General features: G+C 46.2%; 2 protein-coding genes across 3 annotated transcripts in view; one reads left to right on the top strand and one right to left on the bottom strand.

Annotated features, from left to right (window-relative positions):
- The window catches only part of LOC147434468 (vesicle docking protein), a 72,984-nt gene extending 55,627 nt beyond the window's left edge, over nucleotides 1-17,357 (bottom strand). Inside the window, exons 1-2 of one of the 2 annotated variants that reach the window (XM_086490922.1) lie at nucleotides 17,153-17,357; nucleotides 16,927-17,073 (exon numbers count right to left, since the gene is read on the bottom strand). In XM_086490922.1, coding sequence (XP_086347048.1) covers nucleotides 16,927-17,073; nucleotides 17,153-17,200 — 195 coding nt within the window. In that variant the 5' untranslated portion in view covers nucleotides 17,201-17,357. The remainder of the gene's footprint in view (nucleotides 1-16,926; nucleotides 17,074-17,152) is intronic. The other variant, XM_086490921.1, reaches the window with a different exon arrangement.
- Nucleotides 953-14,835, top strand: LOC147434469 (uncharacterized). The gene has a single exon (XM_086490923.1). The coding sequence runs from the start codon at nucleotides 1,488-1,490 to the stop codon at nucleotides 3,060-3,062; it is 1,575 nt and encodes a 524-aa protein (XP_086347049.1). The 5' UTR covers nucleotides 953-1,487; the 3' UTR covers nucleotides 3,063-14,835.
- Nucleotides 17,358-19,663: the final 2,306 nt, after the last annotated feature.

Below are 19,663 nucleotides of genomic sequence, written 5' to 3'. Positions count from 1 at the left end.
GCGAGGGTAGAGGAAGAGAGAGAGAGCTTTGAGGCTTGTTGCATTTGGGAAGGAAAGGGGTGAGGGGGGAGCAATTTATAAGGAAAAACACACACCCAAAATCTGCCCCTTTATGCTTTCTTACCATTGCTGCCGTTCCGGCCCGTTCCGAGACGTTCCGGCCAGAGTAACAGGGAACGGGCGGAACGGACCCCTCCCGTTCCCGGAACACGTTCCCGGCCAACTTGGGTCCCCGAAACGGAATCGGCAACGGAACGGCGTTCCGTTCCTGGGTGTAACCGGAACGGCTGGGCGGAACGGGCAGGGAACGGACGAACCGGAACGGGAACGCGTGAGCGGAACGGAACGGGAACGGCAGATTTCAAATTTTGAAAAAAATGACCGTTTTAAAAAAAAAACAGGGGGCGTTTAGGGACTGTTTTTGAACGTTTGAGGGAGGGGTAGACTCTAACTCCTATATAATGCCTCAAGGGCAAGGTTGAGAGCTCATAGCCTCATCCTTCCCTCAAGGCTCAAGCTCTCTACGTCGGCTCTAGCCTCTTCCAAGTTCCTCAAGCCTCAAGGCTCAACCTTCAAGGCTTCAAGCTCTCTCTCCTTCCCCCTTGGGCCTCAAGGCTTTAAGCCTCAAGGCTCAAGTGAAAGCTCACTCTCCCCTCTTTCCATCTCTCCCTTTTCCTCTCTCTCTCACGGCTCGCCATCTCTCCATAATACATATCTCCCTAATCTCTCTCTCCCTATCACTCCATCTCTCCTCTCCCTCTCCCTATCTCTCCCGAGTCCCTCTCCCTTTCTCTCTCAAGCTCCCTCCCTCTCTCGAGTCTCACATGGCGCAAGCTTCCGCATCAAGTGAACGTGTGCCCTTGGGTGCGAAGAAGAAGAAGGAGGAAGTATCATGGTGGGACGAAGTGCATTCCCGAGTGTTGGGAAAGTCCGGTGGTGCGTGCATGGAAGTGCAAACTATGCGGCTTCGAGAGGCAATCCGGCACAACCAAAGTCCGCGCTCACCTCCTTAAGCTAGAGGGACAACAAGTGGCAATATGCAAGGAGGTCAACGAGCATTTGTTGAAGGTCTTTCAAGCCAAGGATGCCGCCATCAAAGCCAACAAGGAAGAGAAGGATGCGGCCAAGCCAAAGCGCCCCGCAATCGACCCCAACGATTTGCTCTTTCCCTCTTCTACACCTTCTTCATCCATCGGTGGTAATAGTAATGCGGCGACGGCGGAGACGGGGGCGACATCATTTCGATCGCCATTCTCAACCCCTAATACTACGCCGGTCTCCACTCCCAAGCTGCACCAACGCACTCTACATGCCACTTGGGATCCGAAAAGGAAGGAGGATGTGGATGCAAGTGTTGCACGCTTCTTCTATCATGACCACATTCCCTTCATAAAGGCTCGGTAAGACATTCCTCCATTTTTGGATTTAGATATATTGACCAGTTTATTAATTTAACTTTGAATCCTAATACCTATGTGTTACCTCTTATGTGTAGGTCGGAGTACTTCAAGACTATGTGCACAAGGATAGGAGAGTATGGGGCACGATATGTGCCACCCTCTTCCGAGGCCCTCCGCACTACTCTACTCGATAGAGAGAAGGCCGTTGTGGAGACGGCAACCCTTAACATGAAGAGGCAATGGACCAAGTATGGAGTGACCCTCATTGCGGATGGATGGAGCGACACCAGGAGGAGATCCATTCATGGCATTGTTGCCTATTCCAAAGGGGAAATGTATTTTGCCCACTCCCATAATGCTACAGAAACAGGAAAATCAGCCGATGTCCTTGCAGGAGAGTGGGCCTCCGCCATAGAGACCATTGGGTCCGAACTTGTGATAGGGCTAGTCACTGATGGGGAGGCATCGAACAAGGCAGCCGGGGCTATTTTAGAAGGCACATACCCCCACATCACGGTGTCCTTTTGTATGGCGCATTGCCTTAACAACCTCCTGAAGGATTTCGGCAAACTACCTTGGATAGAGCCTCTCTTTGCCTCTACAGCCAAAGTGGTTTCTTTTGTCAACAACCACAACGTCCTTCGAGCAGAGTTCTTGAAGTGGTCGGGGGGGAAAGTTCTTCTCAAGTATTGTGAGACCCGCTTTGCCTACAACTTTCTTATGGTAGGCCGATTTGTGGAGTGTCAGAGTGCAGTGCGGCAGCTCTTCATCAGTACAGAGTTTGCTGAGACTTCCCATGCACGTACAGCAGCAGGGATCATTTGTACAGAGAAGGTAGAGGATCCAGAGTTCTGGGAGTCTCTCAAGACTCTTGACAAAATGGTAAAACCAGTGATTCACTTGCTTAGAGTGATAGATCGTATGCAACCTTGTGTTGGCAAGGTTTATGAAGCAATGGATCGCATGGTCGAGGCGCTTGGAGATCTTGAGAAGGACCCAGATAGGCTTGAAGAAATCAAAGACCTATGCAGCAGCAGGTGGAACTCCTATAGTTCACCTCTTCATGGTGCAGCTTTTGTGTTGGATCCAGAGTTCCAAGGTGCAGGACGGGAGCATGATTCAGAGGTAAATACACATTGGAACACTATTTTGAAGAGGCTTCACCCTGATAGAGACATGCAGCGCAAAATCAAGGATCAGCTTGCATTTTACAGGGATATGCGAGGATCATTTGGGACTGCCGATGCCCAAATTGATCGCACCAAGATTTCCTCGGTCTTGTGGTGGCAAGAAAATGGTTCAGATGGTCCCGATCTTCAGCGACTTGCTATCCGCATTCTCAGCCAAGCGGTTAGCTCCTCTTGCTTGGAGCAATTGTGGAGTGTTTACAGCCACATTGCATCTAGAAAGAGGAACCGACTTGGAGTGGAGAAAGCAAATGACCTTGTTTTTGTCAGTGCAAACTTACGAATGCTTTGCAAGTCAGCATCTAAAGTGACAGACCCTTTTCTACAGTGGGAGATGGAGGCAGAGGCAGAGGTGCTTGGAGAGGCGGCAGCATCTACACATGAGGATGAGCCTATGCAGGAGGATTGGGATGATATTCATGAGATCCAGGACACCACTACAGATTGGGAGGCAGGAGGCTCTTCTCAAGCATGACTCATGAGTCATGACTGATTGCTCCTTATATCTTTTTGTAGCGCCTTGGCTGGCCTTGTAAGCCATCGTCATGATCTATCTAGTATCAATGTTTTGCTCCAAGCTTTTGTGTGGAGATTGGACTCTTTTAATTTTAAGTTAAGTTAATGTCCTTTCTATGAAGAATCAAGATGCTTCTGTGTCATGTGAATGGTGGATTCGTGTCATGAGTCATGACCGCACCTTAAGACTTAAGCATCATTGCAAAGCATGCCTAAATAGGATTCTACTTGGAGTAATGAGTGTGTGTGGCTCTCTACTAACATATAGGTTGAATCCACCCTAATTTAAGCATAATTCGAGTTTACCGTTCCGGCCCCCGTTCCCGTTCCGCTTTTTCGGGGGGGCCCCGTTCCGGAAACGTTCCGGAGGCCCCCGTTCCCGTTCCCCGTTCCCGTTCCGGGTAACTTTGGTTCCGGCCCCGTTCCCCCCTGCCGTTCCGGTATTCAATGGTCTATCGGAACGCCTGGCCGTTCCGGGCACCTGCAGCCGGCCGGAACGCCGTTCCGGCGTTCCAGGCCTTGCTAGGGGCGTTCCCCGGTAACTCTGCTTTGCGATCCTCGTCCGACTTACACAATTAAACACCAATCTGCAAAATACGGTTAGAAAAAGACATAACGGGAGTTCCATTTTGCTTGAGGTCTCTCCAATCCTCTTCCAACCGATCAAGGTACTGCGGTGGCATAAAATGAGCCTTGAGCTTGTCTTAAAAGTCGGACCAACTGCAAGATAGTAGTGCACCATCCGCGGCATGCTCAAGATGCCCTGCCAACTGTACCTCTTGCCAGGCTTGATACCAATTAATGGCATCACCCGACAAATACATGGCAACAGTCAAAACGTTATTGTTATTGTTTTTCTTGTTAGTAGCAAAATAAGCGTAAAATTGATGCAACCAAGAAAAAATCACAAAAGCATCCATCTTACCATCGTACTTGCTAAAAGTCAATTTTTTAGTGACTGGATTGTTGGAGTCGTCTACCTGGTCTACATGATGACTCGCCGGCTTCCTTGAGTGGGTCGCTCTTCAAGGATAGCACTTGCAGGATCAAGTCTTGTATGCGTTGGTCTCACTGCACCTCACGCTATAGCTCCATAGCTGCCCTCTTTTCTTCAGCCCCTATGGTTGAGCTTCGCGTGTCTGCTCATACTTTAGCTCCATTGTTGTCCTCTTTTCTTCAACCGCTATGTGTTGCGCTTCAAGTGCTTGCTCACGCTCATACCTACCCCCTTTTCTTCATCAGCTACACATTGAGCTTCACATTCCCTTTCCACGGTGGCCTGCAAAGCCTCTTGTTGTAGCATCATTTCCATCATAGACTTTACCAAAGACTCTATAGAATTTGGTGCAATCCGTCGCGTAGATGGAGACGGAGGATGATCTGGAAATAGTCCTCCTAGTGTAGAGACTTCTTCTCCAATTCCACTTTCATCACCTTCATGCAAAGTATCTATCCCACTAGTGTAACAGGGAACGGGCAGCCCCAACGTTCCAAAAAGGTGTTCGGACGAGTCCCGCTCCCAAAACGAAGTCGAGAACACAACGCCGTTCCGAAAAGAAGTGTAACTAGAACAGTGTTCCGAAACGGGAGGGGGAACACGAACGGGAGGCGGAACGGGAAAAGTAAGCATTTGGGGGCAAAAAAGTAGACATTTGGGGACAGATTTGGGGTGTTTGAGAGACATATTTGGGGCTGTTTGAGAGACAGGTTTGGGAACAATTTTGGGGTTGTTTAGGAGTCGATTTGAAACGAAGCTAAATGGAGGCAATTCAAGCCTTAGTTTAGTTGACCGTTCGGGCCACGTTCCCGTTCCAACCCCCCTTCTCCTCCATGCTCTGGACCCTCTCGTTCCTGTTCCCGTCCCCATTTCCCGTTCCCGTTCCGGGTAACTTTGCATCCCACTTCTGGTGATGACCATGCAATGAGTACTGGGGTACTTGGGGTGCTAGGGTTCTTAGGGTACTTGGGGGTGATTGGGGTTCTTGGGGTACTTGGTACTGCTTGCAATCTGCGTTTAAGAAGCAAGCTCAACTCCTTCCCGCGAGTGCACCCCTTGGTGGCCTTGCGTTCATACTAAAGTTTCTTTTTCCCACCTAACGTCAATTGACCTGCTGCAACGTGCAAGGTCCGCTCTCAATGAGTGGAAAGAAGAACGAGGGGAGACTGGACAAGCCCTTTTTTTTTTGAGATACCTGTCACGAGGACGTGGCAACTGCTAACCTTAGTTGTTGGTTTCTTTCCAACGATTTTTGTTTAATTTTTGAGACCCTCTTTTTGATTTTGCAAATGGTCAGACATTGTATGGCCAATGTGAACGGCAGTTTCACCCGCACACGGGAAGTTGGTCGGCAGTGGAACTCATAAAGTAAAAGGATGTCTAGGCTCAGTTCAAGATCATGTAGGTACCCCCGTCGCACTTAGCAAGTTGGTGGATACTAGGAAGTGAACTCAATAAAGGCATAAAGTCAAGGTGGGATCACCAACAGAAAGTATCCGGCAGTTGGGCCACATTGCACTTTTGGATGCGGTCCCAATGAGGATAGATGGTCAAATGACCAGTGGGAGCCCAACGGAAGCATCTCCTAAAAATTAGGGAATTGCTATTTTGGGCCGTGAAATGTGTTCGCGTCATTACCTTTGGTATGACCAGGGGAACATTTTCTTACTCTGCTGCAAAGTCAACTGATGCACCAGGTGAGAGATTTTTAAGCAGGAAGCCCAATGCGAGGAAACTGCATGCATGAGTGCCAAGTGGCACTTTTTGGTCAATTTACCAAGTTTGAGAGAAGAGAACTCGTAACTGACTTTTTGGAGCGGTTTTGGAGGCTATTAACACTGATTTTCAGTCATTTCTCTCCATTTTTGAGCTTCCCATGACTTTGCCTAGGTCCAAGGAGCTCATTTTCAGCATTGGAAGGCATCAGATGCGTGTTTACAGGGCTGTTTTGCTGCGTTTTTAGCGATACGTAGGTTTTGGCAACCATGGAAATCTTCCCCTTTTTGCGTCTATTTGTTTACGGATGCATTACAAGTCAAGGGCAGAAGAGGGGACACTCGATTTATGCTTGGGGGGGTGGGATACTTCATTGTGAACCTGCCACCACAGGTTAAGAGCTATGGAGTGCTTTCTTTCCCTCCACGTACAGTGTGGTGCTAGGAGTGATGCCCTGCACATTACACACTACTCTCTCTCTCCCCTATGTGCAGTTATGTGATGCCCCACAAGAGGGCTCTTCATTTGACTGATGTATAGCTGTGTGGTTTCATGCTTTTGTGCAGAGGCAAGAGCCTCCTTGAGCAGGAACAGGGGTAGCTAACTGCTACTCCAAAGCAGGCATCGGTGAGGGTCATGACCTCACCGTACAGGAGCGTTTTCAGAGCTGTGTATGCGCTATAAATTGACTGTCTTTCAGCCATACGGACGCCAAAACCATTGGGAATCGTGCCCCACGGCAAAGGACAGTTAGGGGACTATTTGGGGGCTGCAAACAAGGCAAAAACCAATAAATACAGCGTGCTGAATTTACTGTTTTTGGGCAGGAATCAGAGGGTTTATGCCAGTGGAAGTGACTTCCAGCAAGGAAATTGGTTTCGCGCAAGTTTTGGGACTGTTATGCTGCCGAAATTTGGCCAAATCAAGTGGTACCTAGTTGGATATAGACAAAGGATTCCCAGGACTCTACCTTGTAAATTTACCCTCTCAAAGAATAAAGAAATACCGAAAGGGGTGCCAATTTTGGGGCCTACAGGTTGTCGGCGTCTGCTCGGGGCATTCTAGCTTCCGAGCCGTGTGTGTGTTCAAGTGTTAATTCCCGTCGTAGGTTCCCTTCGCAAAGTGCTCTGTGTGTGCGTCTAAAGTAAAGAATTTCGGGTGAAAGCCAACGCCTACCGCCCCACTACGGGCCGGTTTCATGGTTCCATTGCCGGGACATCAATCACTTTTTCCTTAAAGAGTGAACCTCGGTTGTTTTGGGTAAAGACACAGAGTGCAGGAACGCGGGATTACACTATGGCCGACAAAGGGAAGGGCATTATGGAAGAGGGTTCCTCTTCACAAGACAGATAGGAAATTCCACATGTTCGCCCTGCCAAAAAGTGATCAAATTAGAGTTGATTTTCTGCTGCGTTTATAGGGTTTGCAAGTATGAACCAAGATGAGATAGTGAGAGGTCTCACGGTGGTAGATTGGCCACTAGATCTCCTGCGGGAGTGATGTGGGTCTGCCAAGTGACACGCTGCTTGCCGATTCTCTGAGGCGATTGCTTGGATTCTATGACGCATTGGTAAATCATCTTGAAATTTGAGCTTGCTTGGTCGTAGGTGGTACATCAGTGTTGTGGAATTATGCTCGTTTGCAGAGGCAAGAGCCTCTTGCACAGGTAAAAAGTTACAGGACAGGTTGCAAGATCCTATGTGGTGAAGTTCAAGAACTATCCACCTATGGATGCAAAGTGGATGGAACAGCATGAACTGTCAGAGTCACCAAATGTATTGCAGCTTTACCTTGAGGTCTTTGGGTTACAGCCTACGTATACCCCAACCCAACATCTACAAAGGAGGGATAATGATAGAACTAGCACATCAAATGTACTCATGGATTCAGTGCAATAGCAGTCTACAGTTTGACAAAAGTATGAAGGTCTCATTAAGTCATTTGTACACATGTTTTGACAGTCTTTCTTGCGGATACATGCAATTATAAAAGAGTGCTAACAACACAAGATCATCAGTGGCATGTATTTATGGTATGCAATAGAGGACGTTTGAGATTTCAAGAGGGGGGTATGTCACGAGGACGTGGCAACTGCTAACCTTAGTTGTTGGTTTCTTTCCAATGATTTTTGTTTAATTTTTGACACTCTTTTTGAAGTTGCAAATGGTCAGACATTGTATGGCCAATATGAACGGTAGTTTCACCCGCAAACGGGAAGTTGGTCGGCACTGGAACTCATAAAGTAAAAGGATGTCTAGGCTCAGTTCAAGATCATGTAGGTACCCCCGTTGCACTTAGCAAGTTGGTGGATACTAGGAAGTGAACTCAATAAAGGCATAAAGTCAAGGTGGAATCACCAACAGAAAGTATCCGGCAATTGGGCCACATTGCACTTTTGGATGCGGTCCCATTGAGGATAGATGGTCAAATGACCAGTGGGAGCCCAATGGAAGCATCTCCTAAAAATTAGGGAACTGCTATTTTGGGCCGTGAAATGTGTTCGCGTCATTACCTTTGGTATCACCAAGGGAACATTTTATTACTCTGCTGCAAAGTCAACTGATGCACCAATTGAGAGATTTTTAAGCAGAAAGCCCAATGCGGGGAAACTGCATGCATGAGTGCCAAGTGGCACTTTTTGGTCAATTTACCAAGTTTGGAAGAAGAGAACTCGTAACTGACTTTTTGGAGCAGTTTTGGAGGCTGTTAACACTGATTTTCAGCCATTTCTCTCCATTTTTGAGCTTCCCATGACTTTGCCTAGGTCCAAGGAGATCATTTTCAGCATTGAAAGGCATCAGATGCATGTTTACAGGGCTGTTTTGCTGCGTTTTCAACGATACGCAGGTTTTGGCAGCCATGGAAATCTTCCCTTTTTTGCGTCTATTTGTTCACGGATGCATTACAGGTCAAGGGCAGAAGAAGGGGCACTCGATTTATGCTTCGGGGGGATACTTCATTGAGAACCTGCCACCACAGGTTAAGAGCTATGGAGTGCTTTCTTTCCCTCCATGTACAGTGTGATGCTAGGAGTGATGCCCTGCACACTACACACTACTCTCTCTCTCTCCCCTACGTGCAGTTATGTGATGCCCCACAAGAGGGCTCTTCATTTGACTAATGTACAGCTGTGTGGTTTCATGCTTTTGTGCTGAGACAAGAGCCTCCTTGAGCAGGAACAGGGGTAGCTAACTGCTACTCCAAAGCAGGCACCGGTGAGGGTCATGACCTCACCGTACAGGTGCGTTTTCAGCGCTGTGAATGCGTTGTAAATTGACTGTTTTTCAGCCGTAAAAATGCCAGAGCTACTGAGGTACTGCGGTTACTGTTGAAAAACAGTCAATTTACAGCACTGAAAAATGCCAGAGCTATTGAGGTACTGCGGTTACGGCTGACTGATCTAGTGCAAAAATGCCAGAGCTACTGAGGTACTGCGGTTACTTGGTGCTCGTATTGAGGGTACTATTTGAGAAGGTTAATAAACTCACTTAAAGTGGTGCTTCACATGTAGATAAATACTTAGGCTGGGTACTAACGCAACTATATGGAGACATCCTGTCACGTGACACATCCCAACCCTATGTGTCCATGCACAAGCTACACCACAACAGGGTTCAGTCAGTTCAGTCAGTCTAGATTAGCGGTGATATGGCACTTTTGTGAGTCTATTCGTAGACCGTGCATGCCCAGTCACTTAGCATAGATGCATATCCTCCGGTTGCACACAGCATGATCATCGGAATTCCCATTAGAATCCATTAGCATCAGTTAGGGGAATTTTCTAGTGCATTTAGCCTATTTTCCTATTTATTGGTATTTTCACTTATTATTTTTAAGTGACTTTCCAACAAAAGGAGGTAGTGCAATTTTGCTAAGTTAATATATAAGCAAACCCAAGTTAGCACTTTCTGGCAGAATAGGCAGCAGGAGCTTCCCGCTCAACAGGCAACTTTTAAGCAGTACCTCCATCTCGTGGCGTTTTGGAGTTCCCACCTCGCCATACCCCCAGACCTCTCTAGCGTTTTCCTTCTCTAGCAGCAGATCCATCACCTTGGTGGTTTGCCACGACCCACAGGCATCAGCATTAGCGTTTTTCCTCATGATCATCATCAACGATTTCAGCCATTTACTAACGCCAGCATAAGCAGCAGATTCAGCGTTTTCTTCATTGAATTCAGTAGAGCATCATCAGGCACATCAGCGTTTTGCTTTGAAGATGCAGACAAGCCTAGCGTTTTTGGCAAGAGACATATCCTCTCAGCGTTTTTGATCAGCAGATTTCAGCCTTGAAGAAACGCAGGTTTTCAGTAGTAACAAAGTAGCAGATCCACCCCAGATTGGTTGCACATATCCCTCATTTTCAGCCATAAAAACGCAGCCAAAACAGTCATTTTCAGCCACCGAAATCAACAGTTAGAAGATCCCAGATTTCAGCCATCAAGCCGTCGTCGTCATCACCGTCGTCGTCATCACCGTCGTCGTCATCGGCATAGTCCCATTGCATCAGTCCATTGCATTCGCATTGTACACCTTTGTGCAATCAAAGTAGACCACTCTCGCCGACGAGAGTGGGGCCTTCGGAGGAGGGTTTTACAACCTCTCGGGTGTCGTATCTCTTCTCTCTCCTTCTCTCAGTCTCATTTACTTGCACGCACAATCCCCTCACTTTGTTCGTGATCATAGCATTCTCCATAAGACGGAAAGCTCTCTTTTCCTAAGAACTAAAAGGAACCTTGAGCAATAAAGATCACTAATCTTGAGAAAATACAACATTCATTCCGCTGCACCTAACATTGGTATCAGAGCTTTGGAAGTGTTCTACATTACTCAAGGAAAGAACCACAAGAATTTTTTTGCTTGTTGCGATCGCACAAACCCAAGTTTACTTGGGCGTGGCGATTCCTAATCGTGTTTTGTTGAAGAGTGACAGGAATCCCAAGAAAGAAGGGCTTGTCCAGCCTCCCCTTGTGTCTCTTTTCACTCATTGAGAGCGGACTGTGCACTTAGCGGCAGGCCAATCGACGTGAGGTGGGAAAAAGCAACCTTGGTGTGAGCGCAAGGCCGCCAAGGGGTGCGCCCGTAGAAAAGGGTAGAACTCGGGTGTAGAGAAGATCCTTCTCCAACGCGATTTGCAAGCGAAAGAAAAACCCAAGAACCCAATACCCTCAAGACTCAAGAAAGAACCTCAAGAACCCTAGATTCTCACGAATCAAGGACCTCAAGAATCTCAAGACCCTCAAGAACCCAAGTTCCTCACGAACTTCAGAACCCAAGATTATAGTGCATGGTCGTCACCCGAAGCGAAATGGATACTTCGCATTCAGGTGATGAGCATGAGAGAGGCGACGGAGACTCCTCCCCACCCGGAGATGATTTCTTCAACCCTCCCCCTTCGCCATCTACGCTAGACCCTATGGAGGCAATGATGAAACAAATGATGGCCATGATGGATAGACAGGAAGACAAGCGCCTTGCTTTAGAACGCGAGCGCGACGCAAGAAAAGAAAGAAAAGAACTAAGGAAGGAAGAAGCCGCAACACGAAACGCGGCATTGGAGGCCGATCGTGCTGCTCATAGATTGGCTTTGGAGACCGAGCGTGAAGCTCGTAGATTGGCTTTGGAGACCGAGCGTGAAGCTCGACGAGAGCTACGCACTCAAGAATTGATTGCCCAAGTCCTAGCCTCGAAGACCGAACCACCCAAAGATCGTGGGAGTTCGTCAAGTGACGCAAGCCACGATGCGAATTCCAATCATCCAGTCAGAAAAGTTGATTTTCAATAAGTATGACGGTAAGATGGATGCTACAGTTATTCATTCTTGGTTGCATCAATTTAATGCTTATTTTGCGACAACTAAGAAGACAGGAAATAGCAAAGTTTTGACGACAGTTATGTACCTTGCCGGTGATGCCATCAATTGGTACCACGCATAGAAAGAGGCACAACTAGCCGCGCACCTAGAGGCAGCCGACGATTTCACGCCTCTTTCTTTTGATTGGGCTGATTTCCAAGACAAGCTCAAGGCGCGGTTTATGCCACCTCAGTATCTCGCACGATTGAAGGACAAAATGGTATGCCGGTTATGTCTTTTTCTAATCGTGTTTTGCAGCTAGGTATCCAACTACGCATGGCGGATGAAGAGCGCAAAGAGGCTTTTCTCTTTGGATTGGACGAGTATATCAAGTACGATGTCGAGGTACTCGATCCAATCGATCTCAACAAGGCGGTAGCAATTGCTCTCGCACAGGAGATGAAGCACAACAAGGGAAAGCCTAAGGAGAACAAGACTTCCACAAGTACCTCGCAGACTCCTCAGAACGATAAGAACGGTAAGAATAGTAGGAATGATAACTCATCTAACCAATCTACCAACAGTATCTCATCAAAGAATTCTTCCAATGAATCTAAGGGTAAGGCTAACACAACTGCTAAACCTAAGGTTACTCCAGATGAAAAGGTAACACAAGGAATTGTAGGAGGATACATCACGTCGGAAGAACAAAGCACTTATTCTAAGGAAGGTCGTTGTTTTCATTGTCACATTAAGGGTCACATAAAAAGAACATGTCCTAAGCTTGAATGGAATGAATCTAAAGAACCCACAGCACCCACTACATCTGTCAATGCAATGAATGATAACACGGGTGTGCCCAAAGTTTCTCAGGATCCTCCCATTGACGATTCTCTCATTAAATGTTATGGTCGTAGGTCGGGGCACCGTTTTGTCATATTGTTTGACCCAGGTAGTATGCAAGATGTGATCAATCCCTCTCTTGTTGAGAGAGCCCGCCTCGAAGTTAGTCCGAGATCTCCTATCGAGGTCTCTAGCTTTCGTCCAGGTATGGACGCTCTCATCACGAAGGAGTGCCTTGATGTGTTGTTTGCAATTCAACAGACTGCCTTCACTAGAAGATTTGTTGTTTCTCCTCTCTCACGATGTGATATGATTTTAGGCATGAAATGGTTTCGTGAAATAAAACCTCTCATTGAATGGGAGGCTACCACTTTAACTCTCAATGCCAAAAGTGATTCTGCTACTGTTTTTCATGAAGAGGACATTGTTCCTTCTCCATCTATCATTGCTAATATGCAGGACAAGGTTGAAAGGATTCGGGATAAGGAGATTCTCTCAATCTCTTTTTCTCCACAGCATGACACACAGGATTTGCATGATTATGAGAAGCATGATGATTTGTAGGAAAATGAGTTGCATGATGATTTGGATGATAAAGCATAGTAACAGGGAATGGCCGTTTTCAGGTCTCCGTTCCCCGTTCCCATTCCAAGTTCCCGTTCCGAATCCGTGTTCCGTGTTTCAAACGTGAGTACCCGTAACAGGGAATGGCATTTTGTTCCCCGGTCCCGTTCCCTGTTCTCGTTCCGGTTTCCCGTTCCTGGTAACTATGTGATAAAGACAAGCATGATGAATTGCATGAACAAGATGTGATTGTTCACAAGGATGATGTGTTAGTAGATGCTTTTTCTAGCAAAGCTAACCTCGTTGCAGATTCGATCAATCACCAAGAATTGATCTTGGCTTTCCAGTCGAGGTCCACAGATCCCCCACAAGAAGATTTGCTAGATCTCGAAGAACCGATCTTGGCTCTCGAGCCTTGGTCCAAGGAACCATCACAGGAAGTATTAGGTGTTCGCATGATTAATACGCACGCATTGTTCGAGTGTTTCATTCGTGAAGGTTTCTTGTATTTTAGTCAGCATCGTTATGTGATCCCTTTTCCTAGGCATGACATATTGTATGTTGAGCACGTTTCTCTCATGGATGAGCACGAATGTATGCGGATTGTTCATGAAAAGCTGAAAAGTTTGTATGTGAGGAAGTCACATTCCATGTATCTTCCGTGGCATGACACAGTTTCCGAAAGAGCACATGATAGTATGAGCACCAAACATGGGCATTTCCTTTGTGATTTGCCACAGTTGATTGATTTCGATCAAACAGCAAAGATTCGACCTCATTGTTTGCATGTGTTTAATGAACGGGTTGTCACTCCGTCTCTATGTTCATCGACATTGCATACACAGTCTGTAGAGAAGACAAGATTTTTTTCCTTCACTTTACATAGAATGGGTATGTTCATGGTTTTGTGTTGGAAATGGTTTCAGGAATTTTCAGCCATGGAAATTCTTGAAGACGAAAGAAGCAAGACTCTAGACGAAGTTGACACAAGAAAGGAGATTCAAACGACTTTGAGTCGCTTTCGGCGCGGCCCAAAGAAGCAAGCGTTGCAGACCTTTATGAAGTTCAAGTACCGCACGACCCACACATCAGAGTGGGCCGGCGAAGAGTCCCTTCCAGGATTCCGGATACTGTTGGCGATCTCCCTCGACGCCATACAGTCCAGTACCAATACCTCACTTTGAAAAGGAGGGGATGTCACGTGACACATCCCAACCCTATGTGTCCGTGCACAAGCTACACCACAGCAAGGTTCAGCCAGTTCAGTCAGTCTAGATTAGCAATGATATGGCACTTTTGTGAGTCTATTCGTAAACCGTGCATGCCCAGTCACTTAGCATAGATGCATATCCTCCGGTTGCACACAGCATGATCATCGGAATTCCCATCAGAATCCATTAGCATCAGTTAGGGGAATTTTCTAGTGCATTTAGCCTATTTTCCTATTTATTGGTATTTTCAGTTATTATTTTTAAGTGACTTTCCAACAAAAGTAGGTACGGAAATTTTGCTAAAGCAAACCCAAGTTAGCACTTTCTGGCAGAATAGGCAGCAAGAGCTTCCCGCTCAACAGGCAACTTCTCAACAGTACCTCCGTCTCGTGGCGTTTTGGAGTTCCCACCTCGCCATACCCCCAGACCTCTCTAGCGTTTTCCTTCTCTAGCAACAGATCCATCACCTTGGTGGTTTCCCGCGACCCACAGGCATCAGCATTAGAGTTTTTCCTCATGATCATCATCAACGATTTCAGCCATTTACTAACGCCAGCATAAGCAGCAGATTCAGCGTTTTCTTCATTGAATTCAGCAGAGCATCATCAGGCACATCAGCGTTTTGCTTTGAAGATGCAGACATGCCTAGCGTTTTTGGCAAGAGATATATCCTCTCAGCGTTTTTGATCAGCAGATTTCAGCCTTGAAGAAACGCAGGTTTTCAGCAGTAACAAAGTAGCAAATCCACCCCAGATTGGTTGCAGATGATCCCTCATTTTCAGCCATAAAAACGCAGCCAAAACAGTCATTTTCAGCCACCGAAACAGTCCCCGAAATCAGCCGTTAGAAGATCCCAGATTTTAGCCATCTAGCCGTCGTCGTCATCAGCATAGTCCCATTGCATCAGTCCATTGCATTCGCATTGTACACCTTTGTGCAATCAAAGTAGACCACTCTCACCGACGAGAGTGAGGCCTTCGGAAGAGGGTTTTACAACCTCTCGGGTGTCATATCTCTTCTCTCTCCTTCTCTCAGTCTCATTCACTTGCACGCACAATCCCCACTTTGTTCGTGATCATAGCATTCTCCATAAGACGGAAAGCTCTCTCTTTCCCTAAGAACTAAAAGGAACCTTGAGCAATAAAGATCACTAATCTTGAGAAAATACAACATTCATTCCGCTGCACCTAACAACTCCCCATTGCCACACCTAGCAGACATTGGGTGTGCTCATGTGCAATCAGAGGGTATGAAACTAATCTAAGTGTTTAGACATGCACGTCCTGCGTACAGGCTCGCAACGGTGCTAGAACACTTCCTAGGCTGTCTTGAACCCTAGAAATTGGAGTTAGCTTGTCCACATGCACATAGGGTTAGATGTGTACATGACACACTCTCTCCTCTCTCATTTACTTGAAGCAACTGCAAATAGGGGTGGAGAGAATCTGCCTTTTCCCTATGCTCTTACTTTCCCTCTCTGAGTTTTGAAGCATGGGCTGCTTTTAGGCACACTGTGTGTGAGCGCGTGTGTGCTCTTCAACCCATTCCTCCATAGCAATCACAAAAAGATTGAGAGATTGGTGCATCTCGCATCAACATAAAAACTTCTCTCTATATGGTATGATAGCCAAACGCATGTCTTTATTGTTGCAACCTAAGCCTTGGCTTGAAGAAGATGCAAATTCTATTTGGCATCGTTCAGATTCTGTCACCACATGGAAAAGCAGGCTCTCAAAAATATGGAAAAACAAGCTGCCATTAAAAGAAAGGGTCTTATCTTCCTTGGCATTCTTCCTTCGGGCACATTACAGAGTACCCGGAATGCGAATATTGAACGGGGACGGAACCCCCGCAGAATGGGGGAACAGCCAAGGGCCCGAAACAGGACCTGCGCGCAACGGGAGGTATCAAAAACACCTAAACAATGCAATTTTTAGCTCTGTGTGATTGAATACATGTAGTATTAAAGTCCTGTGACTCTAGAAAGCACAAAAAACCCAATTTAAAGACTGTTCAACCCATGACAAGCACCTCCTGTCGCCAACACAACAAGAGGAGGGTGCACAAGAAGAGGAGGCCTTGGATGATGGAGAGCACCGTTGGAGAAAGGGAGAGAGCTTGAGTGACAAGTCTCGACTCCTGAGCAATGAAAGCTTGAGATGGAGGGAGCTGGAGACGGAGGAGAGGGAAAGGAAGAGGTCTTGAGAGGGAGCTTGAGAGCTTTAAAGCTTGCATGGAGGTGTGAAGTTTCTCAACAAAGGGTTTACAAGGCATACGCTAATCTTGCAGGTCATTAATTTTGGTCTATGGATACCAACATGAACATTGAGCAACGGTTGCACCTGCTATCATAATGTGTGAGGCAATGTGCATTGCAAGCCCAAAGACTTCGTGAGGAGAAGCATTAACAGATCCTTTTCATTCACAATGAGGACTAGAAATTATCCTTTACTGAAGAGCTGTTTCTTCTTCTACTACTGATAAGTTAATTGATGATGGGATTCATGACCAAGTAAAAAGTCATCTCTTGTTGGCATTGCTGCTAATTCTGCTAGCGCGAAAAAGCACGATAATGTAAATTTTCCGACGGAGGCAATGTTAAGCTGATGGCCTCCATGCATGAAACAATTCTATGGTTCTCATACAGATTAATACCATGCAGATCTACTTAGCTTCTCACATGCAATGAAGAAAAACGTACTGCATCTTTGGCAGAAGCATTTTCCAGGCTGCAAACAGCTCGGGGTCCAAAAGGTAGAAGGGCAGAAAGACCACCTAGAAAATGGAAAGCTTGCCCAGCGCCGGCATCCATGTAGACAAGCGCATCCTTCACATCCTCTCCTGCTAGCTGCATTCAGTACCGCAAAAACAGATCAAATCTACACAGCTCAATTAACCTGCAGCAAAGGCGCCTCCATAGAGCTTACCTGCGCAAACGAATCTAGGCAGGCCTTGTGCAGGTTTATGCTTGCCATTGCAATCGGGATCTGAGTTCCAAATTCTCGGATTAGAATTCATAATAGATCAGTTGGTCGTTGCCGATGAATCGGGTTCAATCCCGGTCGGGCACATGGCCTCCGTGATTAAACGACACCTCTGTTGTTACGTTGCGATGAACAGTCTCAGTAAAACAAGTGAACAGTCTCAGTAAAACAAGTGAAAACGGCTTTCTGAAACAATAAGAAAATGATAAAATCATTAGATTGAGTTTAACTACAATTATATAAGGTAAAGCATTGTTAAGGAATATCTCTTTTATTAACGGACTGAGTTTCCTCCTTGCAAAGAAGCAAACCGAAAATAATAGTCGCATTTTTTAATTTGCAAGATTTTTGAACTAAGTTCTCACATATTTCACCATTTTTTCTTCCCTTTACCATGGTTTGGTCATTTAGTATATATTGTGGTGTGTGGTCGTGTAGGTAGAGTCCGGCCACCTAGTGTGGTCGGACATGTTATGGTTGTAACCACCTCTCATGATAATATAAGGAGGTGCCGGATGCTAGGGAGGCAAGCTTAGTTTGGTCTAGTCTCTCTCTCAGGTGTCTTATAGTGAGCACACTACATTGGTGGAGGCGGCGGGCACCATTTCTTGATTGTTATTTCTTTCATTTCTTGCTACGCACTGCATAGGCGATGGCATTCACCTTAGAGCCAAACTAGAGCCCTTCCTTCCCTCGCCTCGCATCGCGAGGATGAAGGCGGGTGCCGTTCTGCAAAGCAAGGCACCATGAATGCTTGTGAGGATGAAGGCATGTCGTCGTTCAGGACGAGCTCTGCAGCGCTAGTGTGCAATTCATTTTCTGTGCATCCCGAGGATGAAGGCGGCCTTCATTAATGGTGATGCAGAAGGGTTGCGCTGTTCGAATGCTGAGGATGCTCTGCGCGCCTCATGGAGAGTCCTTTTCAGCGTGCGCCTACTGTGTTGTTGACGACTTGCTGAGAGGTTGTCGGATTGATGTTGCGAGCTTGTCCGATTGCTGTTGGAGCAGTGTGTGCTTCTATAAGAGGAGGCGGTTGCCTCTTTCTCTCTCCATCTAAGTATGCCGCACAGAAAGGGAAGGATAACACCTACGACACAACTCGACGTGCAAAGGAGGCTGCCTATGATGTTGCTCAGTGGGCGAAGAGACGGGAGTTGTTGCAGCGTGGTTGCAGAGGTGCCCAGTCTTTATGCTCTCATAGTTGTGATGCAAAACCCCACAGTAGATCTTTTTTTTTTTACACATTTAGTGATAGTCTTTTGTCATTTCAGTCTTGTCGACCAATCCTTATCGTCACACCAAACCCCTTATGGAGATGATGTATGTCGCAAAAAATTTCGCACCTAATCCTCAGTCAGTCCTTCCTCGTCTTGTCCATTTCATTGGGATAGCAACCTAGTGTTTGCATAAGCGAGACGTACGCGTTCCATGCCTTGATGTGTTCGGCATGATGATGTTCTCTCTCTAGTCGAGTCCACTCCCCAAGCTCAGTCCTTAGCCGCTAAGCTGTTGTATGATCACTCCCCCCAGATGAGGCGTTGGAGCTGATCCCTTTATGTCGAGTCTTTTCTCAGCCCAAAACTATAAAAAAGATGTCCATCTTTTTTCTCCCTAAGGGGGGAGGTGTGGTGTGTGGTCGGGCATGCCCGAGTGTGAACGAAGATGCCAAGATAATCTAGTCCGTTATACCTTCACGATAATCAATATAAGCGGCTGCCTTGCTATCGGAAGGTAGGCCTAGTTGGAGCTATTCCTGTGCACACTACAATATGTGTGTGTGTGTGTGTGTGTGTGTGTGTGTGTGTGTGTGTGTGTGTGTGTGTGTGCAAAATAAATAAATATATGTATGTGTGTATGTATGTATGTATATGTATAGAATTCACTAGAATTATGCAAGGTGAAGCTTCACTTTAGCATTCTAAAAGAATAGAATGCAAGTGAAGTCAAGTCGTGTAAATATGTGAAATGAAAGATGAAATAGAAAGATTCATTTAATATTTTAAAATGAAAATAACATTTAAGGTAAGTCTCCATCATGGCACTGAAAATAATGAAAGTATGCCTAACCCAACTCAACACCAAGGTTTCTTTAGAAAGCCAAAAATATGAACCGTTGATTTGAGATTACAGAAAACAAATCGTTAACTTGAATCCATATGTTCACTTATTTAAAGGAGCCCTTCCTCAATTTGTCACATAAACATGCAACCAACAATAACTTTTTTTTTTCTTTTGATGCTTCACATCAGGTACTTTTACGGGATTGCGCCCAATATGAAACCAACAACAGTATATTTGTTGACGCTACCATTAGGCAAAGCTATGCTTTGATGCACATCCTGAAAAAAGTTCTCGCTTCTTTTAGAATTGTCCTTTTGGAACTTGGTGAGAATTGCAAGCTTACTTTCTATTTTTTACTACCATGCTTTCCTTAAAAGACTGTTCTTGGATGCT

This window comes from Adiantum capillus-veneris, chromosome 19 (genome assembly GCF_014529385.1).
Source record: "Adiantum capillus-veneris isolate H3 chromosome 19, ASM1452938v2, whole genome shotgun sequence".
NCBI classification, from domain to species: domain Eukaryota; kingdom Viridiplantae; phylum Streptophyta; class Polypodiopsida; order Polypodiales; family Pteridaceae; genus Adiantum; species Adiantum capillus-veneris.
This window is presented reverse-complemented; position numbering and strand designations above follow the sequence as displayed.

Coding starts and splice junctions, on each gene's coding strand:
- LOC147434469 (XM_086490923.1), top strand. CDS start 1,488: ATGTGTAGGTCGGAGTACTTCAAGACTATGTGCACAAGGATAGGAGAG.